A 21020-nucleotide genomic window follows, 5' to 3' on the forward strand; every position below is an offset into this window, starting at 1 on the left:
ACAACAACAATTCTTTATACAGTGAGGTTAGATCAAGTCTTTAAACGGCGTTTAAAGCTATAAACGCCCAAAATCGGCCAGTTCGTTTCTTTAAACGCGTTTAAGCCTTTGAATATAAAACTGAGTTAGTTTTATATTTAAAGGTGCATTCATGTATATGCATCAAGTATAATAATTCCTTAATATACCATATTTTTAAAACGCTCAGTTTGCCACTCGCACGGTGTTAAAGTTTGATTGTAAAAATCACACGGAAATTACCTAGTTTCAGGGATGAGAGTGAAAGTGAAAAATGGGCCCACCTTGTAGATAAACCATATCGTAACAACTTTTCTTAGTGGAATTTTTGGTAGAAATGCGGTTTCTGGCTGCTTTTTTCTCATTAAAGTTTGCAATTTTGCCATGAGGAAACAGGACACGTTATCTTAGTTTACGATTTAAACACCTCTCGCGGGCAAATCAATACCTACTTAACACCAAACCCACTTAGATAGTTAATATATTGTAAAAATATATTGTGATAAATATTATATATACAGGGTGGCCAGTTTCTGAATCTTTGTATGGGTAACTTCTACATTTTTTTAAATAGAGGATCCGTTAAATGGGCAAAATTGGGCAGAATTCGATTTACGAGATAAAAAATAAACTTATGGTTTTTAAATGGTAATCATAATTGGCTGTGGGCCTTTTAAAATTCTTATTTTTTTCTGAATTTAACGATATAACTGTTTGTATATTTTTCTTTTGTTGCCTTTTGTTGCCGCAAAACTTCAAAAGAAGATAAAAAAATGTGTTGTAGGCTATGGAAACAAGAACTATATTATCACACAAAGCACAAAACAAAAAGGAAATAATTAACAGATACAATCATGTTTACTGGGCTAATGAAAATCATCATCTAACTGAAAATAGGCGAGATCAACGTGTTTTTTTTTGTGAATGTCTGGTGAGGCATTTTTAGTGACAAAATTATTGGTCTATTCTTTTATAATTACAATTTAAATATGGAAATATATTTACACTTTTTACCAAATGAACTTCAAGACATGTTGAATAGTTTTCCGTTAGCATCGTATCGAAAATTGGCATATTTTCAACATGATAGTGCACCTTCACACAACTCACGAGTTGATTGTGAAGATGCCAAAAAATACCTGGACGTAAAGGGAAGTCAATTTGAACATTTAATTTAAACGATTGTTCTTTGTGTGATAATATAGTTCTTGTTTCCATAGCTTACTACACATTTTTTATCATCTTTTGAAGTTTTACGACAACAAAAAGAGAAAAACCAAAAATATGTTACCATTTAAAAAACTACAAGTTTATTTTTTATCTCGTAAATCAAGTTGACTATGATAATGAGTGCTAGTTTATTAGAGTCAACGCAAAAAGTTGTACTAAGAGCAGTTTTAACTTGTTTTCTAAGTTAAGCAGTTTACGTAATAAGTGATTATTAAGAAGTCTTGTCTTTTCAGGATATTTCAATAACCAAGTCGGGTACCGAAATTTTGAAAACGGTAATGAATAGGCAATCGAATTCTGCCCAATTTTGCCCATTTGACGGAGTCTATCTTTAAAAATGTAGAAGTTACTCATACAAAGATTCAGAAAATGGCCACCCTGTATAACTAAATTTATGGCGAAATGTCAAAAATGTGCAAACAAATGATTGCTATTTGGGAATCCCATAGAAACACTTGCATTGACATTCAGTCATTGAAAATCCGTTTCCTATATTTTCCCCTTTCCAGAGTATCCAGTACATGAACATGGCCAACATATGGAAGTACCACGTAAAGGTAATCCTATGGAAGAACTGTCTGATCCGCAGAAGACATTGGTTTCTAACACTGTGCGAAGCGCTCGTGCCCGTGCTGCTCTTCCTGCTGATCGCATATGGAAGAAGTAAAATCACGGCGCTTAGTAAGCACGAAGTGATCAATATGACCTACAATGACCCATTCCTGTTAAGCTATGGTAATCCTGGAATCAACCTAGAGGAAACTCAGGTTCTTTATGCTCCATCCAGCACATACCATGGGGATATCATCCATCGTGTACAGGAAAAGTTCCAAATAATCAATAACAGTGAGTTTTATCGAGAAGTTATCAAGCCAGGCGGTTACATAGATTTTATTTGCAGATATTCATGGTTTCAGTAACGCGGATCAATTGCTGAAGTATTATGCAAGGGCCTCCAATAATTCAGTGGTGGCAATTATCTTTAACTCACCGCCCAATTCCTCCAATTTGGAGTACACCATTCGACTCCACAATCAATATTACCCATGGAGCACGAACAGGCTTTATGAAAATCAATTCACATTTATGCCAGGAGTTGGTATGTCATAATAACTTATTCATGGTAGTATTTTAGAATCGCTAAGACCTCTTTTACACGAGGATACAGTTGACCGCTGATTCGTGGCAGACCGAAATCTCCGATGCCATTTACATTGCGGGATACTCATCGCAGACTTGTAGCAAGACAGCAAAGTAGTAGCCAGGTTCTCATAATTAGCAAGTCCATAAACGAACAGGTCCATAAAGGCCCATTGAAAATCGGCCCCGGAAGTCGTAAAATTGCCAGAGCGACTGGAACTCACGGCTGATCGAAATTCAGTTGCCGAAACTGATTGTGAAAAGTATCCCTGTGTGTACGGTTCCATAATGCTCTATGTTAAACCAGTATCCGAAGCAATATGTGCCGGCTAAAAGTATCCTCGAGTAAAAGGGGACTAAGAATCCAAAGATCCTTGAACTTGTTTACAAACGCGAATGTATGTGGTATCTTATCATGGCTGTGTTGAAATTTATAGATTATCAGAACTCACATTCGTTGTTGAATCTACATGGTTTAATGCAACTAAACCCAAACTAAACAATTTTGCAGTTTAACTCTATGACAATGGGTAATTTACTGTCAAATTAGGTTGCTCGATCTTATTTGTACAACCAAAAGCCACTGCGGATTAAGACGCGGAATTAGTCCGGGAATCGTTGTAAATTCGTAACTCTAACTCTAACATCCAAGAGATTATAATGTATTTGTTGAGCGGAGCCCTTCGGAGACGACAATTTCAATACAAGAAAACTTTCCAAACTTTGCGATTTCTAGTTTGTTTTTCCTCTACCGGTGCCATGCCCAAAGGGCTGGGCACAACAAACTTTGAGAAATTTGCGAGTTATGTTATAACTTTAGCATGTGTCTCCTTAAAAAGGAGGAACTTCTAATTAGACCTAATTTGTGAAATATACAGTTCTCTTGATGACTTTTAAACTTTTTGAGGCCCCTACAAGGGGCCCAGCGCTTCCCGTGCAAATCACACTGACTGGAGAAATATACGTAATAAAATTTACATTTTAGGGCTTTTACCGGACAATTTAGTAAAAAGATAGTATATGTAGTAAATGTCTTTTTCATGTTAATTTTTCACTCTATTGTTCTTAATATCTGAAAAAATGACACGAAAATGTGCTCTTGTAGGTAGCAGTTACATTTGGCAAGGATTCCTGACTATTCAAGTCGCCCTGGACATGTCGTTTATTGAGAAGGAAGCGGAGCGTCGAGGTAGAACTGTTCCAGATATCGCCTTCCAAGCTTTGGAATTTCCTTATCCCCCGTACAAATCGGATACCGGCGTGACTTCGCTGCTTATGCACTATTTACCGTTAATGACATTGTTCAGCTTCATTTTCGTTTGTCCTGCCGTTCTAAAGAGAGTGGTAGAGGAAAAGTATAGTGGAATCAAAGTATGTATTCATTGAGTGTGGATGCACTGATCTACTTAAATGGCGAGAAGATTACTGACGCTGGCCCAGCTGTGGCGCTAATGAATCCTGCAGTTAAAGTGAAATGTGTTTTTGTCAGGAACTAATGAGAATGGTGGGAATGGAATCCTGGATAATATGGTTCGGCTGGTTCGTCTACAGCATTCTGCCAATGTTTCTATCGGTGGTCCTTCTAGTTCAAATCATGAAGTGGCCCCTGTTTGGAGCCGACTACCCGGTCATCGAATACACGCATTCCACAATCCTGTTCGCTTTTTTGCTGCTGTACTGCATCACCATAACAGTCAACTCTCTGTTCATCAGCACTTTGTTCTACAGGCGTAAGTGTTGGAATTTGCAGTTGATTAGACAATGGAGATCAATGTGCTTTCAATTTTCCAGCCACTTCTGCAACGCTGGTTGGTCTCCTGTTTTGGATCATGTCCTACTTTGTGCCCAAGTATTTGATGGCAGAAAACAGCGATCTGCCCTTCGCGCACAGCATGCTGCTGATGCTCCTGCCGAATATGGCGTTGCATTTTGGCTACAGTGCCATATCGAATTACGAGATTCGAGGTAAAATTGCTCTACTTTGAGGTGAGAAGGACGAATTGAGCCAGGATAACGATTTTTAGAAATTGGCGTTCAGTGGTCCAACTGGCACGAACCAGGCGGTCAGGGCGTAAATGAAATCACTCTAAGAAACGTTTGCTTTATGCTGATTCTGGACTCGATCATCTACTTGCTCCTCGCGCTCTACATCGACGGGATCAATCCTGGAAAATTCGGCGTTCCCAAGTCGTTCTTGTTCCCGTTCAAGGGGCTTTTATCTGTTCTATCTGTAGGTCGCTTTAAAAGCAACAACGTAAACGTGCAGAACAAATTGGAAACATTCCATTTGCAAGAGGAAGGTCGCTTGGCCAGCGGCATTAGTCTGATCAATCTAACCAAGCGGTATGGGAATAAAACAGTCGTCCAGAATCTCTCATTGGATATCTTCCTAAATCACATCACGGTCTTGCTGGGTCACAACGGAGCCGGAAAATCCACCACTATGGGAATGATCACCGGTATGTAAACCTGCCAGTTTTGTTCGAATTTTCCTCAATTTTCCTCTACCGCAGGCATGATCAAGAAATCCAGCGGCCGCATCGTGATCAACGATACGAGCATGAAAAGTACCGGCAACCTTGCCCACGCCATTGGTCTTTGTCCACAACACAACCTGTTTTTCCCCGATCTAACAGTGGCGGAACATTTGGAGTTTTTTGCAAGAGTGGGTTATATCTATTGCCCAAAACCTATCCGAATGGAATGATTAATTGCTGCTGCTTTATAGTTAAAAGGCCGAGATGGTAGCGAAGCAAAAAGGGAGCTGAACAGCTTACTGAAGACGTTGCACTTAACGGAGAAACGAGATGAACTAGCCCACACTCTATCAGGCGGAATGAAGCGAAAACTGTGCCTAGGCATGGCCGTGATTGGTGGGTCAAAGGTAAACTTTCCTATCACTACCACTCAATTGAGTAGAAATTGATGTTAATTGGCGAAAAAATTATTTAGATCTTGGTCCTGGATGAACCGTCCTCAGGAATGGACCCGCAATCCAGAAGAGACATGTGGGATTTGCTGCTAAAGTGGCGACACAGCAAGACCATTCTTATTACCACGCACTTCATGGAGGAAGCGGATGCGATTGGCGACTATATCGCCATTATGAATGAGGGCCAATTGCATTGCTTCGGAACGCCGATGTCACTCAAAAAGAAAAACAGTAGGTTTTGATGTAAAACTGTGGAACATCTGAGTCAGGTGGCAGAGTGATTTTCAGATCACGGCGCCAGTCTAAAGCTCCTGATCGAAGAAAACCAAGACATTCAAGGAATAGTGCAGCGAATTAAAAACAAACTGGGCGAATTCATCAGCAACGTGGAATGTAAAGGGCCGGATGGAAATCAAGTGCAGTTTCTTCTCTCTGATGGCGACTATGGCCCAATGTTCGAGTACTTGGAACTGAAGAAGAAATCGCTTCATATCGAGAACATTTCATTTGCTAATGCCACTCTGGAGGATGTGTTTCTCAAGTGAGTATACCACACAGCGTTTGCAATGGGCGAGTTGCGTATTAATTATATTTTCAGTTCCACGGTTTCGTCCCAAGAAGAAAACACCAACAACGAGTTCGTGTCTGCTCATGAATCGATCGGTGAGTGTGTTTTGCTATTAAATTCCATTCGCGAGATTTTTAAGCGTTCGGAACATTTTGAACGTCGATTATTGTAAACTTCAGTTTTATGTATTTTTTTGCTGCCTTTCAGTGTTGACCGCTAACGCGCAAGGTAATTACAATCGTCTGGTAAGGATGGAAATAACGGTTATTTTTTGATAGCGCGCTATATTCGAATAGTGTTTAATGTCAACAGCTAGTTTCATTCGCAACGTGCACAACAATAACTGACCCGACGAAATTATTTTACTGCAAGACATGCGTCTTCCCTAACTATTGATCCCCGGAAGATTTCGTTAAAATAAGTCCATACGTTTTGAGGAAATTTTTCATTGTATTTTTTTAATTAAATTTGAACACTAAATCCGAAACGAGGCATAATGTCCCTTCCTGCTGAAACACCTTGTATATTCGGATAAATAAATTCGACTGAGCGCGGAGTGTCCAAATATTTTGGTCTTCCACTGTATATAGCTCGCGCTAATCGCCATAACAATATAGCGTGCTATTTTATTAAACTATACGTTATATTCTCCATCACTATCATCTTGTTACACCCTAAATGTGCTTGATCCCTCACAAACGCCCACATTGTCCCCGCTTTGAGGTAGGGATAGTTGCAATGTGCAGTTTAATTCACTAGAAAGTTGAAGCACTTTCATGCCCACTATACACAAGCACTTTCATGCATTGGTTTATTGGCAAACCATGATCGCCAACACCCATAAAATCCCGTAGTTCTACAGAGTGTAATTGTAATGTGTAATTTTTAGATACGGCAAATTATCTTCTGACCCTGAAGGCGCTACTTTTCAAGAGGTACCAGTTCATTTCGAAAAAAATGCTCAACGTGTTGATACCGGTAAGTCTTACTTGCTCCTCAAAGCAGACGAGTAAAAACTGTTCTTTTCAGTCACTGATTGCTATTGGGTTTATGCTACTCTGCATCCTGTTGGGGCAACAAGAATCGAACGACTATGCAAAGAGTGGAGGTCCGCCCTTGAAAGCGTCCCTGAGTACTTACGGGAAATCGGCTGTTTATGTGAGCAACACTGGTGCGACTCACACCATTCTCAGAATGGTAGATTTTTACAACGAGCTGGTTGTTGAAGCCGACAGCGACTTCCATTTGGAGCCGAACGCAGTTTCCGGTAATTATTGATCGCGATAGTCACAATCGTGGTAATCACGCGCTTTCTTTTTCTTCAGCTATAGAAGCAGAAGGTGTCAACAACCTGCCGTATTATCGGCGGCACATGATCGCGGCAGCGGTCATCGGTCTGAGTGGACAATACTTCACTGCAACCGCTCTATACAACAACATGGCCATTCACTCATCGCCCATTTCAATCAGTCTGCTCACCAACAGCCTGGCAAAGGTGCTGTTGGGCCAAGAGTACTCGATTACCACCAACATCCATCCGTTGCTGAACACCAACTTTGCAGTTTCTACAGAGCAATTATCTGCAGTACAAATCGGGCTCTTGTGGCTGATTATCATGCCATTGGGCTTCCTGTTCTTTTTGGGAAGTTTCATTTACTTTCCCTATGTGGAACTGTCTACGAACTTCACTCAGCTTCAGTTCATGTGCGGCGTCCGGCCCTCAGTCTATTGGCTCATCACCTATCTATGTGATGTAGTTGTCTATGTGATTTTTGCCTTTAGCATGACCGTTATCAGCTTGATCTGGGAGCCGTTTAGAGGCACTAATGAATTTGGTAAGTGCTTTAGAGCATTGTATACATTCAGGGTCACTTACTAAGACATCGGCGGCTAAGAGACGCCTAAGAATGTTGTATACAGGATGCCCCATATGTACTGCGACAATCTTTGGCTCAAATAAACCCCATCTGGCCTAGCTTTTACTAAGAAAAAATGTCTGGCTTCTCTGCTATTAACGGCCAAAGTTCTTCAGAAAAATGTTACTTGAAATATCGGCAAAATGGTGCGATGGATTTTCGCTGTGAATTTGTTCCTATGTAAGAGTCTATTTTGTTGAAGCAACCGAGTTCATCCGCGTTGGGCAAGTGAGGTATTCTTGAGTGTCTTAGTAAACAAATTACCATAACTTTTTATTTGGTAGCTGGAATCAACGGACTATTGACTTGAACATAATGTTTTTTTGCGCAATGACTATAAATTCTACAAGGTTTTACAAAGACCACACAAATGTGAACAGAAGATTAGTACATCAATCCAAAAAAACATGAGTTGATTCCATCCACCAAATAAAAAGTTCTGATCGTTTTTGTATTACCATAGTTAAGAATTCAGCACTTGCCCAAAGCGTATGGGGGTGTTTCGTCAAACTATGAGTTTTACATAAGAACAAACTCACAGCGAGTTTCATTCTCCCAATTATTGCAAAAAGGTCATTTTTTTTGAAGAACTTTGACCATCAATAGCAGAGGCGCCGGACATTTTTTTAACTAATAGTTCATAATAAAGTCAGATCGTCTTCTTTTGATCATGTGCTTACGGGACACCCTGTATAATTCCACTATTTGATCTTTCGTACTTAAATAGTTTAATTACTTCTGTTGGAATCCCTTTTTTAAGGGCTTTAACTAGTATACCAAGTACTTTAAAAGTTATTTAATTTCAGCAACGTCTCTTAGGCGGCGATATCTTTGCATGAAGGGTAGTCGATTTTTTATAGGAACTTATCATGTTATTTTGCCACCCTGTTATGTTCCGGGACACCCTCTATAGTGCATTGTTTTCAGGCGTGTTGTTGATGATTCTGGTGCTCTACGGATTGGCCGGTATTCCATTCTCGTATCTATTCGGCAGGAAGAAGTCATTTTCCTCCGGCTACGCCTTCTTTATCATCCTGGGAATAATGTTGGGCGTGCTACTAACCAGCATAGTGTTTGCCTTAGAGGAGTCAGGCGACACATATTACGTCCAAATCGGCAACGATTTGAGGACCATTTTCATGCTGATTTGCCCTCAGTTCGGGCTGACTTACTCTGGAGTGGCCTTTTCGCAAAAGGTAATAAGCAACTACAATTTCGAGCACATGAACACTCAACGGCTGGTGGCAACTTGTGGAGCACTTAATTCGAACGCTTGCTGTTTGGGACCGAGTCCAAAATGCGACTCCTACAAAAGTTACCTCAACGTATTACAGCCATTCATTTGGTTAATGCTGCTCGGCGCGCTGTTCTATCTGCTACTGAACATTTTTCTGGACAGTTACTGGCGCAAGAAGGTCATCAACACGTTCTGGAATTGCTTCCGCAAGGCGCCAGAATGCGCGGACTATGCAGATGGGATGCTGAACGATAGCAATAGCAATACCAACACTTTGAGAGTGAAAAAACTGAACAAAACCTATTCGAAGAGGCCGGTGGTGAGGAACGTCAGTTTGGACCTGAAGAAGGGCGAATGTATGGGGATATTGGGGGTGAATGGTGCGGGAAAAACGACCACGTTCCGAATGCTCACCAAGGAGGAAGTCATGGACAATGGAACCATCTCGATTAATAACATCGACATTGACAGCAATAATGTAAGTTGTGGAGTAAACTCTGGGAATATTTAGCATCATGTACAGAGTGAGGAGCGAAATTGGACGGAATAAGTAGATTATCAATTTTCCTTTGGGCATGAGGAATTAGGTAAGTTAACTGCAGCTAATGGCAATAGCGGAGATACTTGCGAGCAGTAGCAACCTGATCATCGAGACAACGTGTTTCAACAAGTCCATCGCTTTAACTTTGTTAATTTGAAAGAGAGGTGTGATTTTTACCTTCTGTATCGTAAACCCCTTTTCGCAATTATAGTACTTGAAAAACTTGGGCTATTGCCCGCAAAACGACGCCCTCAACTACACACTAACCGGGCGGGATATATTGAAGACAATTGCAATGCTGCGAGGAATTTCCGACGATGCAGTGGTGAAGACTTTCCTGGAATTATTCGGTAAGTACAAATATTCCGGTAGTCTTTCCGGATCGTAATAAACTGATTTGTTACAGGTCTAAGCGACATTGCTGATATTCCATGCGAGCAGTACAGCGGCGGCAACAAGAGAAAGTTGAGTTTTGCTGTGGCGGTAATCGGATTTCCCGATTTTATTCTACTGGACGAGCCGACCAATGGCGTTGACCCACTGTCCAGACGAAAATTCTGGCGACTAATCAAAAACATCCGGAACTTGAAGCAGAACTCTTTCATCCTGACGTCGCATAGTATGACGGAATGCGAGGCACTTTGCAATGAGTAGGACTCTTTTGATAGATTCGTTCGACAACAATTACAATTTATCTGCAGTTTGAAGATCATGAAGATGGGCACCATTAAGAAACAAGGCACCATTTCCAAACTGAAGAACGAAATGGCTGGCGTCAATGTGATGCTCAAACTGAATCTGAACGCTTTAGGACAAGATTGCACTGATGGTGGCTCACCAAGTAAAGAAGACCGAAGTCAAACCTTATTGGAAAATCCAGAGGTGACCAAACTTAAGGCGCATCTGAAGGAAATGTACGCGGATGGCGAATTTCGAGATGAACATGTGGTGAGCTTTTAAAAAATTAATTGTTTCATAATGGTTTATTTAAGTGGATATATTTTATTAAATAGACAATTTTATATTTCAGATTTTTTTCATTATCTACAAGGCATCTATCTTAGTCACGTTTTGTCGCAAATTGAATGGAATGTATGTTTTTGTTTCAGGGATCGATGCACTTCTACATCAAAACGGCGGATAAGAAGTGGTCGCAGCTCTTCAGGCAGTTCGAGGAGCTGAAAGCCAATAGCAAAATTGTCGAGGATTTTTCCATCAGCGAAGCAACATTAGAAGATGTGTTTCTGGCGGTGGCGAACGATTCCACTTTAGATTTAGGCACGTAGTGCCAATTGTAAGTCTTAGACGGAGGTCTCTAATGTGTCAACAGCCGAATGAAATCGGGTTGTTGAAATTGTTGATGCAGCATGAGAGAAAGTGGCACGATTCAATATTCTCGATAGAGAATTATTGCAGGCCGCTAACTGCCGAAGAGCTTTGCCCCGATTTGATGCAAGCAGGAAAACCGAAGAAAAACATTGCAAACATGTAAAATCGAAAAAAAAACATTGTAAACTTGTAGTCAAAGAAAAAAATTGTTTGGAAGTACTAAAAAACAAGGTCCAATTATTCAACTGGATCTGAAATGGCACGAAATTACCAAAATAATAAGTCAGGGAACTTACTTATTATGATATATTCGTTTTGTATTATGATTATACGTCTAGATAGTTTTCATACTGTTTTGAGGATATGGGATAAAGTCAAGAGGCGCTTGTGAGCAACTTGGTAGTTGACAATGCGGACTGTTCCACATAAAATCGAGTGCTGCTATTACAACAACTCATTTCATTCCCGTTGACACATTATGTTGCTTTTTAGATACTTAATTACGGTTTTCGCTCGGGAAAGAAACCGTCAGTTGCTAATTATCCTAGTAACTGTATCTTTGTAACTTGTGGACCTCCAGCTAATCATTGTGTACCCAATTCATTATCCTAGGCGTAACTAATCTTATTACTATATCAAGGGAATCACCAGTACTAATCCCAGCTTCTAAACTATTTCAGCCAAAGATTTGTTAGACAAAAGTATCTAAATTATTTATTTTTGATGGAAACATTCTCGATTCTAATATAATCGTATGACAAATTCCTTTTTTGTTAAAAAAAACTTGTGTGAATAATTTTCTTTCATATATGTTTATTATATTTACATAATAAAATAATTTTTCTAAATTGTTTGTGTCAATTGATAATACCATGAACCGATCTCTAGATCACCGTTCAGAGATACTGAGCAGCTATTTGCTTGAAATTATTTCCGAGGCCGTCCGAAGTGACTGTAAGCCCGAGAAACACCAAATCCTATAAATTTCCTCACAGTTTTTTCGATGGAAACTCCTTCAACGCTTGAACTAAAAGGGAATTCCCAGCGAAAATTGGTAGAAAAGACCGATATCAAAACCAAGCCCGCAATGAATAGGTACGTGGAGAATCGTTCAAAACTTGTTTCCTTCAATGTTCTGGCGTTGTAGTCCTGGGGCAAATGTTTCAATTTGGATAAAAACAGACGTTTCGTAGAAAAATGATATTAGTTGGAAAAGTGTATTCAAAATTTCCATTTACCAAAAACTGGTGAATTTTTCGGGCTTCTAGACCGTCGTGAAAAACTGCTTTTTACGTTTCGAGCACACAAGTGTCGCATCTTCAGATTAATCAATTGATTGGTCGTTATTGAAAACCCACAGTTGCCACTAGTTTATTTTTAATAATAAAGCCAATTTACGTAAATGATGTGTTTTTCTTATTAAACCCTCCTGTAGATTAAATTATTGGAGCACGGATATTCCGTAGGTACTCAAAAATGTCCTGATATAATTATTACAAGTAGGTATTTTCAATCAGTGCAGATCGCTAAGTATTTAGATAACTGGTGAATTTGATTTAGTTTAGACCGTTTAATTTTTTGGTCATTCTAAGGGTACAATGGTAAGTTGCGCATTTTATATCTTGTTTACTCTGCCGTATACCTTAACGTAGATGAATTAGTTCCACTTTATTATTAAATTATTTATATTATTATTATGATTATTGCCTAGAAATTTGAGAAATCGGTCTAATCTATTAATATTGATTAGCTGTTTATGTTTGAAATTTGAGCTTCTTATCAGCAATAGGTACATTTCAACTGAGATTAAACAGCTTAAAAGCATCAATTGGGTTTTGATTGTATTTTGATAAATTCTCCTTAGATATTGACTTTTTTTAGATAGATTCAGCTACTGCAGAGCTATTTTGAGAAGTTTCTAAACTCTAAAACGCCAGGAGCAAAATCTGAACATTTTTAGTAACAAATCGTAAACGCTTAAATGTCAAGAAAGTCACAAGAATGTTTTTTATCGAGCCTTTTCTTTTAAGAACTAACTTTTCCTCACAACTTTTAACTAAACCTTTCTAAGGTCGAACAAGTTGGAACGCAAATAATGCATACTTAATTTGATTTATTAGGAAACCTAACGAAGAGCATAGCGAAAACCAACCGTTTTATTTAACCGGTAAAGAGCTAGAAGGCAAAACTGAGCATATTCGGATGAACTGGTGTAAAATTCGATCCGATGGATCGCTTATTCTCTATATCTCTTATCTATATCTTATCATATCTGGATAGAATCTGACCGAATCTTGTGAAAACTAACTTGACTTTTGGCGTGTTTATTAAAAATTCTAACCTCTAAAAAGCTAGAAGCCAAATCAAGCAAAAATGTGCTTATTTTAATTGATATCTAGAACGCTGTTAATCTAGCAAGGACTACTTTGGTAACTTTAGCCCAATGATGTCAAATTACGCTTATTTTAGCTAATATTAGGAAAATTACTACAAACACCTAATGAAACGTAAGGAATAAGTTGATAAAGCCCAATTGAATTGCACAACGCCGAGAAATTAGAAGCCAAATCACGTGAAAAATGGCTGATTTTGATTCGCATCTAGAAAACGGTTGCAAATACCTCACAAAAACACACAAGTTTCGCACAATCGACTATTCGTAACCTCTGAGAGGTTAAAAATGAAATGAGGCAAAATTATCAAAACCTTAATTCCCAAAATAGGCCTCAGATTAATCAACAAATATGCAAGAAATGTTATTAACAGAGCTGGCAATCTGAAGACACTTTGAACACTCGATGTTGCCAAATTTCCAAATATTCCCTAATCATCAATATTAGAAGAGAGTAGAATATAGTGTTTAAATTAAGAAAAAGTCCCAAGCATTGCGCAATAGTTGCAGTTATAATTAGCGACTACTATCCACGTAAACGAGCGTATATATACGTGAAGCAAAACATGCCACCAAACCAGGACAATTCTATTTGCTACTATACTAAATTGCATATATTGCTGATTTGCAAAAAATTCCAAGAATACGTGAGAGTTGCAGTTGAAGCATCTTTTGGCCGCCTAGTGTGGTAAAAATACAATTTTTCGACAAAATAATCCGCATGAAAGCGACCATAAGGCCAAAAATACGGCATTATTCAGCGTAGAAAGTGACGAATAATTAAGAAACCTCGCAGACCATCCATATAAGTAGAAGATTTACCAAATGTGGGAGAAACAAGAAACAAGAGTGACGTAGGCCCCGTTGTACCCACGGGTCATCGCCGTAACCTGTTGGGAGCGCACCAGCGAATTCTCGGTTTAATTTTGAAACGAGCGCGGTCGCGAACGCACACACACATTTAACTCGCGCTTTTTTATTTTAATTTATCAATTTTATTTATTTCGTTCCAGTGCCTTAAGTCACGATGACTGTGAATAAAAATACGTCGAAAACCAGCAAAAAGAAGAGTTCGACCAGCAACGCTTCGGCTACAAGCAGCACGCAACAGCAATCGTCGAAAAAAGTGGTGTCTTCCAGTACAAGTAAGTCGGAAAAGAGTGGCGCAATTTCCAAGTCCTCCTCAGCGTCCAGCTTGAAAATATCGGACGTTTCCCATTTGCCCGTTAACGCCAACGTTGTCAGCTACACAGTGACTGAAATGCTCCCTACGGGATCCGGCGAGAAAGTCACAGTCTATGGGGATGGAGGCGCTACCTCCACCGAGTACAGACACTTTGTCACTCAAGACGCCTCCACCTCTTCGACCTCTCATGCCACCTCCATCCAGCAAATCAGCTCCACTTTGCACGAATCCTCCTCCAACTTATCGTGCGCCTCTGGATCCACCTACACAGTGACAGAGCCCAGAGAGGAATACAAGCTCACATACAACAAAAACGACTCGGGATGGAACGGAAAATTCACCGTAGAAGGCCAACCACCAAAGGGGAGCACAGTGGAGCAAAGCTCCACCTCCAGCTCGAAGCAGAAAAGCTCTTCGACAGCCAAAAGCTCATCGAGCAGCTACGTGGTGGAGGTGGTGGATGGCAAGGAGCGGATAGTCGACCAGAAGCACCATGAGGCCGGTCAGGCGCACACCTCCAGCAATGAGGAGTTTCTCGCCTCAAAGAGTGGCACCAACATCACGCCAGAGGCGCACTTCAAGCAAAACGCCAAGGAAAGCGCCACCAGCTACGACTCGAAGGTTCCCAAGCCCAAAGGCTACACATCGGAGGTGAGTAGGGAGGTGCATCAGGTGGGCGACAACGTTTCGTCCTCCCAGAGCCACACTCAGGAGGGTGACTCCAAATTGCTCAAGCAGACCAAGGATTCGATCACCAGCCAGAAAACTGGTGCTCCAAAAAAGGTTTCCACGAAAGCAGGCAAAAGCCTGGAAGAGTCCAGCTCGAAAAACCTGGACGAGAAGGAGACAGTAACCACCACCTACACCTACTACGACTCCAAAGGGAATGTTATCAAAACGTTGACAGACGTGGACACCCATAGTGTTCCTGGATCGGAAACAGCAACGAATTCAAAAAACTTCTACGGTCACAGCGTGGATTCAAAAAACACCATCGTGTCTAATGTGGACCACATCCATGCTGTGCAAGAAGGCGTCCAGACAACGAAGACGGACAACGTGGCTTCTAGTCTAGTGAACGAAAACCTTGTGGACACCAACAGGATCAGGCAAAAACAGACCAATACTAACTCGAGGGACTTTTATGGACATTCTGTAGACTCCAAGAACACCGTAGTGGAAAACGTCTACGACTCTACAGCCACCCAGAACACCATAGGGACGTCCGGAAGAATTTTGCATGATAATACCATCACCGATTCCACTGATGTGATCTACTCGAATGATCGGCTGTATGGACAGACTGGCTGGAATGGGAAATTCACCCAAGAACAGCCCACTAAACGACCACAGTCGCCCTCCAAGGCAGAAAATCGCACCAAGTCGCCTTCCAAAGCTCCTACAGCCAAAGACCAGCCTGCTCCTACCCAAGTGGAGGCCAACACGAGCAGGCAAAAAGAGACAAACACCAACTCTAGAGACTTTTATGGGCATACTGTAGACTCGAAGAACACCGTGGTGAAAAACGTGTACGACTCTACAGCCACCCAGAACACCATAGGGACGTCCGGAAGAATTTTGCATGATAATACCATCACCGATTCCACTGATGTGATCTACTCGAATGATCGGCTGTATGGACACACTGGCTGGAATGGAAAATTTACCCAAGAACAGCCCACTAAACGATCGCAATCGCCTTCCAAAGCAGACAAGCGCGTTAAGTCGCCCTCCAAAGCTCCTACAGCCAAAGACAAGCCTGCTCCTACCCAAGTGGAGGCCAACACGAGCAGGCAAAAAGAGACAAACACCAACTCTAGAGACTTTTATGGACATACTGTAGACTCGAAGAACACCGTGGTAAAAAACGTCTACGACTCTACAGCCACCCAGAACACCATAGGAACGTCTGGAAGAATCTTACATGATAACACCATCACCGATTCTACTGATGTGATCTACTCAAATGATCGGCTGTATGGACACACTGGCTGGAATGGAAAATTTACCCAAGAACAGCCCACTAAACGATCGCAATCTCCCTCCAAATCAGACAAACGCGTTAAGTCGCCTTCCAAAGCTCCTACAGCCAAAGACAAGCCTGCTCCTACCCAAGTGGACGCCAACACGAGCAGGCAAAAAGACACAAACACTAACTCTAGGGACTTTTATGGGCATACTGTAGACTCGAAAAACACCGTGGTGAAAAACGTCTACGACTCTACAGCCACCCAGAACACCATAGGAACCTCTGGAAAAATCTTACATGATAACACCATCACCGATTCTACTGATGTGATCTATTCAAATGATCGGCTGTATGGACAGACTGGCTGGAATGGCAAATTCACTCAAGAACACCCCTCCAAGCCAGTCGACAGCAGTTTTTTAGCCACAGAAATCCAGGAAAACATTAAGCAGTTCACCGACAAAACTCTTGTGGACACCACTTCAAAGGACTCATCAACAGTTGTGGAAACTTTCGAAACAGTGTCCAAATTTTCCGACTCCAAAACCTCCATTACAAAAGACTCGCAAACATTTGAGGATCATCAGTCCTCCAAAGAGCACTACAGCACTCATGACGTGCAAGACAGTTCTAAGCCTAGAGGACCATCAAAGGAACCAAAAGGTCCGGCTGGAAAGGCAGTGGAGCCCAAACAGCCATCCACTTCAGTAGATAGTAGAGTGACCTCAACATTGAGTGAAGACGTCCAGGTGAAAACGTCCATTGATCAGAAATTCACCACCGAAAACCTGTCGACAATTGATGTGAAAAGCGACACACAGAAGAACATTGTGAAGCACGTGCAATCCATCGATTCAGTGGATCGCATCAACAAAACGTTCATCAAAGAGGACATCATCGACATCAAAGATGTGGTAAGTGATGGCCAAACATTTTAAAAAAAGCGAGCATTAAAAGGATGATTGTTTGCAGAATGAAGTGGAGAACATCACCAACATCAAGCGAATCACCGACAACAAAGTGATCAACATTGTGAAAACAGTGAAGGAGAAGCCGGAACCTGCCAAAATCCGAGTACCGTTGAAGGAACAGTGCATTTGCGAGCTTTGTACATGCGGGTAAGTCAAAGAAATTAAGCAAATTCGGTCATTAAAATCATTTTAAAAATCAAAAGAAATAGACTTTCGAGGCCATTCCTTGAAACTAGTGGGGTTTTCGGGTTTTTAGGCCGTCGTACAATGGAATTTTTCCTGACGTTTCGCAAGCACAAGTGGCTTGCATCTTCCAAGGTGGTTTGCTTGAACGCTTACACTGTTTTGATGCGATTTCTCGGGCGTCCGTATTTATGCACCGGCGCATTCCGTATTTCGGTGCATAAATACAGACGCCCGAGAAATCGCATCAGAACAGTGTAAGCGTTCAAGCAAACCACCTCTGAAGATGCAAGCCACTTGTGCTTGCGAAACGTCAGGAAAAATTCCATTGTAGGACAGCCCAAAAACCCGAAAAACCCACCAGATTCATTTTAAAAATGTTTGTTGCAATTATAAACCAATAACATTGATTGTCCAAGTTGGACTTAATCATTGGAATTGACCTTTAAAAATCAAGACTAAACGATCTGGTCACGGCTATTTTAAATTATATTGCCGAGATAAAACGATTTGTTTGTAAATATAAATTACTTTGATCAGGTCAGGCTTTCAATCGTTCGGCTCTAGTTGGACTGTTCCCAAATCCCAAAACTGATTGGATTAATCTTAAGTTACTAAACAATGAACCGCAAATGGTTGTAATTCGCGTCTGTATGCTAAGAGGCTTTTTGCCAATCATAATTTAAAAAAAACTCCAAATCAAAGGCTTGCATTGTGAACTTTTGCGTCAAACCCATGTTTAGATCAATCTCAGAAAATGTTTGTTGATCAATTCAAGTCATGCTTTCATATTGAGTCCACAATGCCATGAATAGAACGGCGCCTACCGCATATGGAGCCAAATTTAACGATGCGTGTTGCAGCCACTAAATCTTTTTTAAATAAAATCACTGGCCACAGAGTTAAAAACGGTCAACTAAGAAGCGCGATAATGTTTGTAATAAACAAGGCGTACTCAAATTAGTTATTCGTCGATGTCGTTCTTTCAACACATTTCTCAGTGCAGTTGCCGATTTACTCTATTCGTTAGGAAATAGTTTGAAACCTGACATCGACGCAAAATTACTTTTAATTTTCTAGTTTCCATCCCCTTAACGTTCGAAGTTGCGATGATCCTGTTATTAACAACTTTTCTTAGTGGTCTTTTGCTCAGGAGTTTGCAATTTTCAATGTAGTTTATTAACTCAATTAATTTATTTAAAAATCGTGAAAATGTACAATTGTTTGCTGCCTGCCAAAGCAAATTAAACCAAATATACAAAGCAAACAAGTTACTCCTCAATAATCCGATAATAGACATAAATCTTCCAATATTTGTTCACTTTTGCGCTTGAATAAGGAATGAACTCATCTTGAATTCAGCAACGTTGCCATTAATTTTGTTTATCAACCTAATTTGAAACAAGAGAAGAACAAGTACAAGGTTTTATGCTTGTTTTACTTGACTGTTTTAACGTTTTCTGCGAAAATTGCCAAGAGCGCAAAAAAATACAATTAAAAAATCATAAGTCCTGAAGAAGTCAAGTAATTGACGACTAAATACCCGCATCTTACACACTTCGCGATTGCATTTTCCCTATTTACTGCATGAATATAGAAAAATCTGACTGGTAAAATGGGTCAAACTTCTCGGCAAATAGAGGAAAGTGGACACATTTACCGGCCTGATGCAAATCCAATGATCAAACAAAATATCCATTTACAATTCACCGTATTCCGAGAATCGACTGACTCCGTATCAGAATCACCGTAAAACGAGTTCTTGGTCAAGCCTGCCTTCTTACGACACACCTTTGCGTTAAATTGGCAAATATCATAAGGTATTCTGGTCGATGATGTCACACCACTTGAGCCACGATTTCCAATACGATAGCTGAACCATTTTTTTCTGTGACGCTATTTGAAAGGCGGTAGAAAGTAATGTGACAAGAACTTGATGGTATTTTTCTGGCCGTTTAGCGGATCTGATCATTCTGCAGTTATTAGTGGCGCTTTGCAAGGCAAAACTTTCATTATGCCCAATGAAACTGACCCAATTATACCAATGAGAGCCGGCCAAGAAAAACAGGAATAAAACGGTACTGGGAAGTCGTTCTTGGCATCGCCAATTATGGGCCGAACCGCCGATGACCTCCAGTCCGCTTTAAAGAAACCTCCTTAATTGGCGTCGATGCCATTGGAGATTTGATTTGTATGCTACGAGCATTTTCAACAGAGACTTGGCATCTGCCAGCGACAGTCCCAGTTTTCTTCATCTGGGCTTCAACCCTCAGGCCAAATTAGGCTTTTTTGGGAGTTTTTAAACAAAAAGCATCGTGTATGGCTCATTAAAAACCCATCGCCCTCCATTCAAAACGGTGCTTATCAGCGCATGTTTTGCCGATAATAAATACCATTTAGGTAAACTTGTAAAGCACGATTCGCTGCTTGGTATGTGAATAATCTCACACGGAGATACGCTTCGGTGGTGTTTGACAATGCCGCCACTAATTTGTATTTTTAGCCGAAAAAATGCCGATGGGAGATCGTTGCATTTTATATACACGCATCGTATTCGGCTCTCTTGGAATGCTTCTTATAGGCGACATGTTGCAGAGCCGTGATCTGCATGCCTAAATAAACAAATTCACTTTCAATGACCCACTTGGAGCTCTTAAATCGCCGCTAATTACCAAGTTTGTCTGCACTGTTCAATGCTACAATCGGTTTGGGATAATGCAAACGAAACGCGGCTTGCAAGTTCTTTGGCCATATTCAAACTTTCTACATTTGCCTAAACTGAACGATTTAGTTTAGCTTCACCGTCAAAAAGTCCATATAAGCGCAGTTTTGCTTTCAAATTTTCAGCAGCTTATATCAAGTTTTAGTCGTTGACATGCACGCGACATTGTCGGAACGTGCCTCGGTCCTGAGGGCGAGAAAGACAGACCGACTCGAGCGGATCGGCTCAGGGTCAAATGGCTCCAATCCACTCACAGAAAATTGAACTGGGTTCCCTCAAAGGCTTTAATAGAAAATATACTCCAAGCTCTTTCTCGTTATGCGTTATTCTCATCGATTCGTAAGGTCTAAAATACTTTGCTACTTCTCAATCATTAATTTTAAGCTTTCGTCAGTGCACATTTCACATGACCGTGGATGAATAAATAATAATTCCCCGTTATATTTAGACTCAGACGCCGTAACTTCCAAGTGCTTTAATTGGCGGGAACAAACAAAGGAAGTTTGCTTTAGCAGATGGTAAATTTAGATTTACTGAGAAAATTTCAAGTCTTTTTCACAAAAATGGGCGGGTCATAAAAAATGAATATATTTGGTATTGTCCGCGGACGGATTTAAACTTTGACCAGGAAAACGTGACTCTATTAAACCCCCTGTATAATACACTTTTTGTTTATCATAACTTGA

The 21020-nt window shown here is 40.5% G+C and overlaps 2 protein-coding genes across 9 annotated transcripts in view; both read left to right on the forward strand.

The window, feature by feature from the left end:
- The window catches only part of LOC109545684 (ATP-binding cassette sub-family A member 2), a 12889-nt gene extending 1130 nt beyond the window's left edge, over positions 1-11759 (forward strand). Inside the window, exons 2-22 of one of the 3 annotated variants that reach the window (XM_048661953.1) lie at positions 1758-2094; positions 2150-2347; positions 3494-3759; positions 3878-4118; positions 4180-4353; positions 4413-4847; positions 4902-5053; positions 5117-5272; positions 5341-5551; positions 5609-5861; positions 5919-5983; positions 6096-6116; positions 6778-6866; positions 6918-7155; positions 7214-7723; positions 8732-9519; positions 9794-9932; positions 9989-10232; positions 10284-10530; positions 10613-10633; positions 10692-11759. In XM_048661953.1, coding sequence (XP_048517910.1) covers positions 1770-2094; positions 2150-2347; positions 3494-3759; positions 3878-4118; positions 4180-4353; positions 4413-4847; positions 4902-5053; positions 5117-5272; positions 5341-5551; positions 5609-5861; positions 5919-5983; positions 6096-6116; positions 6778-6866; positions 6918-7155; positions 7214-7723; positions 8732-9519; positions 9794-9932; positions 9989-10232; positions 10284-10530; positions 10613-10633; positions 10692-10868 — 4950 coding nt within the window. In that variant the 5' untranslated portion in view covers positions 1758-1769 and the 3' untranslated portion in view covers positions 10869-11759. The remainder of the gene's footprint in view (positions 1-1757; positions 2095-2149; positions 2348-3493; positions 3760-3877; positions 4119-4179; positions 4354-4412; positions 4848-4901; positions 5054-5116; positions 5273-5340; positions 5552-5608; positions 5862-5918; positions 5984-6095; positions 6117-6777; positions 6867-6917; positions 7156-7213; positions 7724-8731; positions 9520-9793; positions 9933-9988; positions 10233-10283; positions 10531-10612; positions 10634-10691) is intronic. The other 2 variants (XM_048661954.1, XM_048661955.1) reach the window with 2 other exon arrangements.
- A 670-nt stretch (positions 11760-12429) lies between these two features.
- Positions 12430-21020, forward strand: part of LOC109545682 — a gene marked incomplete at its 3' end in the record, with an annotated part of 19788 nt that continues 11197 nt past the window's right edge. For 5 of the 6 annotated variants that reach the window (XM_048661946.1, XM_048661951.1, XM_048661949.1 and 2 more), the window contains 2 exon segments: positions 14209-17372; positions 17431-17576. In XM_048661946.1, the coding sequence (XP_048517903.1) occupies positions 14331-17372; positions 17431-17576 (3188 nt within the window). 6 annotated transcript variants of the gene reach the window in all.

This window comes from Dendroctonus ponderosae, unplaced genomic scaffold (assembly GCF_020466585.1).
Source record: "Dendroctonus ponderosae isolate FM_Combo_2020 unplaced genomic scaffold, Dpon_F_20191213v2 Dpon_F_20191213_10, whole genome shotgun sequence".
NCBI lineage: Eukaryota > Metazoa > Arthropoda > Insecta > Coleoptera > Curculionidae > Dendroctonus > Dendroctonus ponderosae.